Source organism: Quercus robur, chromosome 8, assembly GCF_932294415.1.
Source record: "Quercus robur chromosome 8, dhQueRobu3.1, whole genome shotgun sequence".
Lineage (NCBI taxonomy): Eukaryota > Viridiplantae > Streptophyta > Magnoliopsida > Fagales > Fagaceae > Quercus > Quercus robur.
The window spans coordinates 48,766,382-48,777,662 of NC_065541.1; the positions used below are offsets into that span (position 1 = coordinate 48,766,382).

The 11,281-nt window shown below is 32.7% G+C and overlaps 1 protein-coding gene and 1 pseudogene across 1 annotated transcript; one reads left to right on the forward strand and one right to left on the reverse strand.

The window, feature by feature from the left end:
- The first annotated feature begins 361 nt into the window (after positions 1-361).
- Positions 362-3,070, forward strand: LOC126696793 (aluminum-activated malate transporter 10-like). The gene is made up of 6 exons (XM_050393515.1): positions 362-1,003; positions 1,108-1,248; positions 1,389-1,661; positions 1,769-1,887; positions 1,981-2,124; positions 2,223-3,070. Exons 1-6 carry the CDS (start codon positions 661-663, stop codon positions 2,706-2,708), a joined length of 1,506 nt encoding a protein of 501 aa, XP_050249472.1. The 5' UTR covers positions 362-660; the 3' UTR covers positions 2,709-3,070.
- A 530-nt stretch (positions 3,071-3,600) lies between these two features.
- Positions 3,601-5,458, reverse strand: LOC126696401 (uncharacterized protein C119.09c-like; annotated as a pseudogene).
- Between the last annotated feature and the right edge of the window lie 5,823 nt (positions 5,459-11,281).

Below are 11,281 nucleotides of genomic sequence, written 5' to 3' on the forward strand. Positions count from 1 at the left end.
GCCTCAGCTGTCAAGGGAGAATTAATCCTAGCTACTTTTCCCTTTAATTAGCAATATTAGTTTTATGATTTAGTAATCAGCAAACTTTACTTCCTATGCATCCTTTTATAATTTTGTTTTACTTTCAATGTAAGAAACATTGTATCCTTAAATATTGTATATTTTTTGTGTGTTTTTTTTCCCTCTAAATTAATAATAGGATATATCTGTGCAAATAAATAATCCACCTGTCTAAAAAGACAAAAGTACTAACACATTGTTGATTTGAATTCATAATTTAAAACCACAATGTCATGAGCCTTTGGCAAAAGTCTTTCTAATTTTTTGTTCATATTCTCTCCTGTTCTCCTATAAAAGGTAGTGAAGTAATCGCAGATCCAGCCACTAATATTGTATCAAACCCCTCTTCCAGTGTCTCTACAAAGACTACCGTATAAATATATATGCTTGACTTGTGAGTACGTAGACCACAACAGCCTAGCTAGCCAAGTAAGAAACACAGACCAAGAAAGCTTAGCTCTTCCATTGAAAGTCATTGAAGTCCCTCTAGAAGCAAGTCCTCTTACAATTCTACATTCTTGCAAAACCCATCTGGCTTAGAGAACCGTAATACTGTCCCAACCTCCTAGTTTCCATAATTTTTTCCAAGTCTTGTCCAAAATGGAAAATGCAAAGCAAGTGCCAGGGAAACTGGAATGGAGGATCAATGTACCTGATGGGACATCAAACGTGTTAGTCCCAGAATCTGATCAGCTAGTGAACAAGGCATGGTTGTGGTTAAAAGGTCTGCTTTGTGGACTAGTTTTGAAAATTTGGAGGTTCTTATACAAGGCTTGGAATTTAGGAGTAGCTGAACCTAAAAAGGTCATCCATGGTGTCAAAGTAGGATTGTCCCTATTGCTTGTATCATTTTTTTACTATATGAGGCCTTTGTATGAAGGTGTTGGGGGGAATGCTATGTGGGCAGTTATGACTGTTGTCGTTGTTTTTGAATCGACAGTGGGTTAGTACTTGGCACTCTTTTCTTCCTCTTTTTTGACAAATATGGTCTAGTTTATTATAATCACAACGTCTAATTCTATAAACATAAACAACATTATGGCGCAGGTGCTACACTCTGTAAATGCATTAATAGAGCAACAGGGACTTTACTTGCTGGATCTCTTGCTTTAGGTGTTCAGTGGATTGCAAACAAGTCAGGGGAAACTTTTGAACCCATAATTATTGGAATTTCAGTTTTCCTTCTAGGTGTGTGTTTTCTTTGAAAATTTCTCTGCTTATTATATACTTCTTCCCAAAATACCAACACATCAGTTGTCTTATTTGATAAGTTCTTTACTCGCTACTGCCCAAAATACTAACACATATATCACTTGTCTTATTTTCAGCTTCAGCAACAACTTTCTCTCGATTTATTCCATCTGTGAAAACCCGATTCGACTATGGTGCCATGATCTTCATCCTCACCTTCAGCTTAGTTACAGTTTCCGGCTACCGAGTGGACAGATTGTTTGAGCTGGCGTACCAAAGATTGTCGACAGTTGCCATTGGGACAGCTTTATGCATTTTTATAACCATGGTCTTCTGTCCTATTTGGGCTGGCAGTGGGCTTCACGATTTGATTGTTTGTAACCTGGAAAAACTTGCTGACTCCCTGGACGGTATGCATGAACAAAGATCATAGATTGAACACTCAATATATATGAATTCTCCTTATTCAAGCATATCAAAATTATACATTTAAAAACTTTTTCAACTTGAAATTCAGGATGTGTAGGCGAATGCTTCAAAGATGATAAAACTAAGCTTGGAAATGAGGAAGGTCCTAGTAAGAGAATGCAAGGTTACAAATCTGTGCTTAGTTCTAAGGCAACTGAAGAAGTCATGGTAGGCTGCTAACTATCCTAGTGGGTCAATTTGCTAGCGATAAGATAACTATTGAGTACTCAGGTCGATAAATTTTCTAATTCAATTGTACAGGCCAATTTTGCAAGATGGGAACCTGCACATGGCAGATTCAACTTCCGACATCCATGGAAACAATACCTCAAGATTGGCGCATCAATGCGTAACTGTGCTTATTGCATTGAGGCTCTCAACGGTTGCATAAACTCAGAAATTCAGGTAAAACACTTTACTTTGGTTTTATGTTTCATACTTTGGCAACTTAATTTTCTTGTAATATTAATTCCATTTTTTTTTTTTTTTTTGTTTTGCCACAGGCACCAGACTACCTAAAGAAACATCTCAGTGATGTATGCATGCTATTGAGCACCAATTCTTCAGAGGTCCTGAAAGAATTGGTCATTATAATGAAAACTCTCACCAAATCATCCAAGATAGAATTATTAATTGGAGAGATGAACTTTGCTGTACAAAAACTTCAGGACTCCTTGAACTCTGTTCCTAATTCTTTCATTGGACCCACAGTGTCAACACTACAAGCTCCCAATGAGGCCAACAGAGAAACTATCCCAAAAACTGCCATACCATCTCTCATGGATGTTTTCCCAATGGCCAGTTTAGTATATTTGCTGATTCAGATTGCTGCAAGAATTAAAGGAATTGCCGATGCAGTCGACCAGTTAGCAGGCCTGGCAGAATTCAAGCTTGCAAAGGATGAAAATTCCAAACAAAAGAAATCCACTAACAAGTCCACCTCAGATAACCAAGATCATGAAACCATGAAGACCTCACCAAAGGTCTGAGTCATCAGGATTTACTGGAATACTAGAATAACTAAACTAAACATATAATTTATTAAGTATAATTTTTTTTGGGTTAGAAAGTAGTTGATTCAGTTTTTAATAAAGTTTTACTAAAACATGGGTAGTTTGGTAATTTCCAGATTTGCTGGAACATTCTGTAGTGGGCTTGTAGGGAGCTGCCGTAGGTATTGGAAACATGTTCATTCTCTGATGCATTGGTGTTTTTCTCTCCGCCCATGAATATGTTTTGAGTCATGTTCATTCCAGTAGAAGTAGTATTGGCAATAGCATATAAAAAAGCTTTTATTTTATGTATTCAACAAAAGATAGAAATAAAGAGACTGAATTCAATAAAATTCCAGCAGCTTATTTTAAACTTTGAGGGCTCTTTCCTAGTGTGTGATTGCCTATGGTTTATCTTTCTTTTGTTTCTTGTCCTATTCACTTTTTTGACACCAAACAACCATCAATTCATTAAGATCCAAATTTTTTCATTATTATTACTTAACCCTACCTCAACCTGAAAATCAAACTCTATTCAAGAATTCTTCAAGATCTCATAAAAGATTGAAACGAGCTTACATCAGAATTGGTATTAGAGCCCATTAAGGCTTCCATCCTGCATCAACAATGATAAATACTTGCATAAAAATATTTTGGTGATTAGGGCAATGGTAAACAAGTAAAAAAATACTCAAACAGGAAGGTCATTGTACAATTAGAGAAATATCTAAAACTCCCGACTAACTTTCCTTTGCAATGATTTTGCAACAAGAGGAAATTATAGTTTTAACTTATTAATGACAAATTTTTCTTCTAAATATCTCCTGTGTAGTCTGTACAGAGTACAATGTAGAAATGAAATTACTTAAGAATATTGAAGATAGATGGATGGTCAATAAAAAAACGATGGTGTTAAAGAATCAACTCTTTAAAGCATGCGCTGGACACAAATAAAAATGTGTAACCCGTCTAGGACATTTTTTTTATTGGTGTTACACACATATTGGTGGGCTTGAACCCTTCTTTTTTTTATTATAGGTAATATGAGTAATATTATTGATAAAAGATAAAGAAAGAAAATACAAGGTGTTCACAATGATGAACAAAGAAAAAACAACAAAAAACAAAGAAACAGAGAAATCAAAAGACATTCTAAGAGAAAAGAGGAACTCTATGATAGAAGACTAATCTGAGGAACCCCAACACTGAGACCAATCAAAAAAAGTTTGTTGGCACAAATTTTTTAATTGAATCAACGATTTCTCAATATCCTCAAAGGAACGATGATTTGATTCCGTTCCATCCAAACAATCCACGTCAAATAGCCTAGAATCAAATTCCAAAAATTCAAGCCAGTGTCTCCAAAATAAACTAGCCTAACATGACTCATTGAATCCCAAAAAACTGAAGCATATACACCCATGACCTCACCCTCCACATTGCTCTTACAAAGGGAGGAGGTGTCAAGGACATCACCCTCCACACACACATGCAGATAGAGAGAGAGAACTAAGACTTTCCTGATGAAGCACCAAAATTAACAGCAAAAAACTGACGTCAACTTACTTGATAACAACAAGATCTTCATAAGCTTATAAAATTAACACCCTCCAGAAAATTGAATTTACAAATTTGAACGTATTGCGTAATTCGTAGAAGTAAACTTACAGCACAACAGTAACAACGGTTAAGAACTTTCTGTTGCGTGTGAGCTGCTTTCCATTATCTATTTGTTCCACCATGTCAGCCCATTGTAGATCCCCTGATCTTCAGCAAATGGAGTTCCTTTTTTCCAGTGGAAGAAGTGATAAGTGACCTGGAGGGTACAAGAACATAATAAATTCATGCAATGCAGGGAAGTGAAGCAACTTAACCTGGCAGTGAAAGGCATAAACTCACAATGCAGAAGAATAAACCAATAACTTAAGCCTTTCAGATATTTACCTAAATAAAGGCTCTTGGTTTGCCACTAGGCCTTGTCTCAAGTGAATTTAAAATAATAAAAATTCAATTCACATACCCTTTCAAAATTGAACCCGTGACCTCAACCTCCACCACTATTTGAAGGGGCGATTGGGGTAGAGCAAAAAACCGGTTCTTTTTTGGGTTTTTTGGGTTGGGGTGGGGACCAATCATTCTTTTTTTTGGGGTTAAAATGTCATAGTCTGATTGGAGGAGTTTTAAGACTTTTTCTCCAAGACACGTGGCATCTTTTGATTGGCTGAAATGTTTTGATTTTCAAGGTGACACATGTTAGCACCCGATTGGATTGCCTATGTCATCGCTTACATGCGTAGGGCTGCTTATGTCATCGCTTACATATGCTGATGCGTGATTAGTTTTTGCATGCATTTTATGCCCTGATTCAATGACACTTGGCAAATTTCCGTTGGTTTTTGAGTAGTGATAGCAAAACCTAGTGGTAGTACATGGCGCTTTGTTATTGGTTGTATTTTGTAGACTTGGTAATATGATATGCCAGCTCGTGATAAGTCGGGAATTTTCCCTCTCTACAAACCATTTTTAATGAAAACCCAAAAATAGAGAAAGAAAGAGTATATGAACGTGCAACAAAGTGGGCAAGATTAACAATGGTCCAGGCCATGCCAGGAGGGCAGCCAAAGATTGAAAGGTAAAGGAGCCAAGAGAGGAGGAGGATAAGGATTGAAAGGACCTGAGAATGTGAACTACTCTGTGTTCCTATTCAGAACCGCTAGTGGCACTGCATTTACATATAGATTTGCCATCATCCACTCTTTTCTTTGATTCAGAATATTCAATTTATCTACCAAGATTGGATCTTTATGATTATGGGCTTGATGGGTTCCACTTCAAAACCTCAAATAATACACACAGACAAATAAACCAAAACAACTAAAACAATTAACTTCGTGGTGGTTGATTGAAAATGAAAAATTGAATACCCAGATGACAAAAAATCTAGAGGAGACGGCGTCGTCTTGGGATGTTTAGAAATATTAAGGTGTTTTTATTTTATTTTTTTTTTTTAATGAATAAAGGAAAGAACAAAGTTTAACTACAAAATTTGTTGTAGCCTAAGATTACAATCTTACTCAATATCATTAACATTACTATATATTTTGAAAATCTAACCGTTGGATTGCATGTTCTTTACGTTTTTAATACATATGTCAAATTTTGTGACAATCAAATATTATTTACTATATGATCTATAAGATTATATTTTATGCATAATTTTAAACTACAAAAACTTGTAATTTAAATAATTTATTGATGATATAGCTGTTGATTTTTAATTTTCTAGAAATTTTGAAAGCATGGAGGATATAAGAAGAAAATGTAATCCAATGGTGGATTTGTCAAAAATTACCTCTAATAAAATATATTGAGTAAGGTTGTAACTTTAAGTTACAACCAATTTTGTAACTAAATTTTATCCGAAAGGAAATTAGTAGTTGACTAGTTGTGTATTAACTCTTCCTAAGTGAGGAGAGGGAAAAATCGATCAAGCAACTTGTGGATAGTGCTAGGCATGTAACTATGCATATGATATATATTGTTGGATTTATATTCCATTTTTAGCATGACATTTTCTTGTTGAGAGATTTGTTTTTCACATGCTTTGCATCTTTCTATTATCTTGTCATTTGTAGCATCTTGTTTTATTACATTCATGCATTTATATGGATTTCTTGTGCTCCCTTGATCATCCTTGATCATCTTTATGTCTCTCGGGTGAAGCTTTCTAGTTTCTTGTACCCTTTGTCAATCATGACAAAAAGGGGGAGAAATTGTGGAGACTTTGTGGTTTCTTTTTTTAAGATTCTACATGTTAGGGGGAGAAATACATGCCTCTGTAAGGGGGAGATGTGTTTCATCTTGTTAGGGAGAGTACTTACCTCTTTCTTCTTGTACACCGGTCTTGTGACCATGTTTACATACATTGTGTTGATCTTTGATATATATATATATATATATATATATATATATGATTATGTATGTCTTCTTCACCTACCTCTACATGTGTTGTTTCTTTTCTATCTCCATACACATATTTCTTATATATTGTATGCAATCTTATATTTCTGTTTCACACTAAGATGCCTTGATGAGTTTTGTTTAAAGTGTTTCAGAAATACAGGTTGTCAAAGTCTACTTGCCATAAACTCTCTTCTTACAAAGTTTTTCAAGAGTTTGTATTAGGATAGATTTTATTGTATTCAACAAGTGAGTATGAGTTGAGTGATTTATGACTTCTCTCATATGTTCATTTGTTTGTTGTGGTTTTGTCACGAATTGCCAAATTGGGAGATTGTTAGAACATATGTGATTTAATGTTAGGAACATATGTCACTATTTTATGTAATTGACTAATCCTTTGACAAAATGCTCTTTACTTGTAATTGAGTAGATTTAGGATGTATTTAATACTTCAAGGAACAAGAGTTCAAGTTTAGTATTGAAGCCATACAAATCTGTCCAAGAAACAAGTGAAGAAGTGCTGATTTTTTAAAGCTTGATAGTTGCTCGACACCTCTCGACAGCTAGGCTATCTATCGAGCTCTTCAGCTTCTTTTTATTGCAATCTCGATACCTCTCGATAGCTAGGTCGATCGATCGAGCAACTTTCTGTCCTCTCAATAGCTCTTGATAGCTCGCAACAGATAGGCTCGATTGCTTCTCGACACCTCTTGATAGCTCGCAATAGGTCTCGATAGATAGCTATCTATCGAGAATTACGAAATTCAGATTTCCAAATCTGATTTTCGATTCATGCTTATGTATTTGTGTAGGGTTTCTTTTCTCACAACCCTATACATATATAAGGCTTATTTTAGAGGCCGTCACATAAAAGAATACAAGGAGAACACATCCAAAAGGTGACCGATGCCTTATTCTCTCTAAAAGAAGCTACTGCGTCTTTGCGCTTTAGGGTTTTGTAACCAAGTGCTTCTTGATCTTCATTGTTGATGAAGTGAAGAACTTTGCAACCAACATCTTCTTTAAGTTGGTATGTTAGTCACGTACTGGGAGCCGTGCATCATTGATTAGTCACGTATTGGGATTTGTGCAAAAAGGGTGACGTTCATATATTGAAGAGTTCAGAGATTCTAAAGTGGTAAAAGGTTTCTGCTGTAAGTTCATCTATGAGAATTGTAGAGTCTAGGGATAAATGTTTTATATTAGATCTGAAACTTCTCTTTACTATAGTGAATTACTTTTCGGGAAGGTTTCTCTTTAGGTTTTTTACTGTGAAACTAGTTTGTTTCATTGGTTTTCCTGGGTCATCATATCTTGTCTTATATATTTTTCCGTTGCATGATTTTGACATGATATTGATGTTTGTTTGTTTTAACAAGTTTCATTCATAATAACTCTAATTAACAACTTGGGTTTTATACTTGTTAATTGTATCAATTGTGGTCTAAATTTCCTAACAATTATTTCTTTCAATACAAATAATGGAACATAAAAGTTCATAATACATAAATCCTTAAGTTGTAATTTGATAACTAATTCTAATAGTCTATTAGCCTAATAATTAATCCAAAAAAAAAAAAATTACACATACATATTATACATGAAATATGAAATACAATTAAAATCAACTATAAATTAAGTGTGATTTTGGATTACCTTTTTTGCTAAAAGCCTATTTATGTTTATTTGTTGAAAATTGGAAAATTGTAGTTGTACCCATAGTTGTCAAAATATAAATTGCATCGTGAATTGATTTTTTTTTTTTTTTTTGTATCGTGTATCGCATCATATTGTGTATCATAAAATACACAAACACCTACTAATATATACACACACACAAACTATAGATATACATATATAAAGGGTATATTCATTATAAATTCAAAACATATTCAACTAATGACTAATTTAATCATCACTTAATTATGTAATAATATTTAACAAGTTAACTAAATAAATCAAACTAACATTTGTTTCTAACACACACATTCAAATTAATTAAACTCAAAAGTGATAATACATAACAAATTACCCAAAATAATAATTTTTTTTCATCGTATTCATCATCTAAGTCAATGTTATTATCTCCTTTGTTATCTTGCAAATTTATATTTTTTCATTGAATATTTCTTCATCATCATCAACATTTACTATATCTTCTTGTTCTTTTATTTTAATAATTTTTTTTTTATAAATTTCTTCTTGGCTATCTAGCTTCTTAGATTTATAACAATAATGACAAAATAAATTATATTTTCATTTAATATCTTATTTATAGTGTGGAAAAGAAATTTACAAATATGAAAGTGAAGTGTCAAATGTGTAGTCCAAATTTTGTGAGGAAAAAAAAAAAAAAAAAACTGTAAACCTTGTGGCCATGTTATTTTATTGGACTCAAATAAGTAACATAACAATTGAGTGCTACCGATATGTTCTTACGATACAAAATTTTTTGCACATGATAATATGTGTATTGTACGATAAATATCACATATTGTATGATACAAACAATTATATATGGTTGTACCTATAAAAAAAATGAGAGGTTTTTAAAAGTTGTACATAAGCAAATAAGTAAAAAATTTAAAAGAAAAATACTAATCCAAATTCTTGCAATATACTAGTCTCATCACACACGCTCTACACGTGGGATGAGGCTTTCTTTTTTTTAGTTTAATATAATTTTTCAATTTGAATTTATCTATTATTAGTAAGGTTACACAGAAATGAATTTTTAAGATAGTGTGTGCTAGTTTTTAGGGAAAAAATGTATCAAGCGTGCATGAGATGTATTCAAATAGAGAATGAGCTAATTTTTAGGAAAAAAGTTTCTATTAGTTTTTTTTTTAATTACAATTTTAACCTTAATTTTTATTTTTTAAAAATAAAGATTATCTAATTAGATTATGAGTATTTTTGACATTTTTTTGAGTTATAACTAACTTTCTGAATCCTCTTAATATATAGAAATAAAACCTTAAGAATAAAATATAACATGTTAAGTAAAGAAAATATTAATAATTAGAAAGAAAAATTATAATAGACTCACAAAAAACTACTTAATATTAGTATTAGATTTGACACTAAAAGCATTTATATTTGAGAATTATTTGTCAAATTGAAAAAAATTCCCTTAGTATTTTTATCTACAATATATAAAAAATTAATATACAAACATATGTTGAAAATAAATTTTTAAAAAAAGTTTATACTAAAGGCTTGATGAGCCAGTCGGGTGCAGCAATGGTTTGTCGTGATCAAGATCAGGTTAGATTGGGTTCATGTCAGAAACACATAATGGACTAAAACAAATTGCTATTACTACGATCTATATCTTTTTTTTCTTTTTTTCATTTTTTGTTTAGGCTCGGATGGGTTTTCCGATGCAAGTCCAATTCTGGTCTTCACCAAGATCTATTTTCCAGAAACGTCCCTCCAAAGTCCAAAGAGCTATAGCAGAGTAGTTTTCGGAAACACCCTTGGGAGTATACGAGCTATTGAGACATTTATCTGATACTTTAGGTCGCTTTTCATGTTTTAACAAGAAGAAGTTTCAACACATTTTAAAGGGTTACAAAAGTGGAATCAATCCTATCATCAGGTAAGAATATGCAATAGAGGATGATATCATTGGAAAGCTAGGGGGTTTTACATCATGACCTAATTTTGCCATTTAAAACTAAAAAATTAATTAGGAAAAAAAAGGCTTATCAGAATAGTGATTATAACATTGTGACTAGCAAAAGTTGTCCGTGATTTTCAAGCATAGCAGAGAAAATCACTTATGGGTGGAAATACTTGTAAGTAAGCCACAGACTATATCTGATATTTCAGGTCTCCTTTCAAAACATTTTATTTTAATGGGATGACCTAAGCGCAATCCATCTTATATTCATATTAAGTCATTATCACATACCAAATTAAATCTGCTAAGAACGCAATAGAAGAGGCTATCATTCGAAATACCTAATTTTGCCATGAGAATTTTAATAATTAAAATAATAGAAAATGTTATCACAACAGTGTGATTTTGAAAAACCAGAACAGAAAACCCATAGTGGATATCTTTGAAGCAGCATTATATATATATTATTATCATTGTTATAGCAGTTGCCGAGTCATCAGGAACTTCTTCCCATTTTTATGCTAATGCCAAGGTCAAAAATTTAATGCTAATGCACTACATTCTTTTAGCAGAACTTTCAAAGAAAGTGATTGCTAGTTAGTGGGTTTAATAATGTCTCAATTAATAGGATCATGATAATAGTTTTATAATAATTAATGAAATGATTCAAATGAAATAAAATATTATAATATGAGGATTGAAAAGACCTACTTGCTTGAAGAGACCAACTTGCATATATTTGTTAGCCAAGGCTTTGGAACTATTTTATTAGTTAGTCAAGGTTTTGAAACTATTTTGGTATCTAACAAATTGAGTGAAGAGAACTCAATTTTACTCTGTGAAATTGCACTTGGAAATCGAGTGTCTCACACTCGAGTTCCAAGTGCAATTTCACAGAACAAAATCGAGTTCTTTGCACTCGATTTATTAGATACCAAAATAGTTTCGAAACATTGGCTAACTAATAAAATAGTTTGGCTTT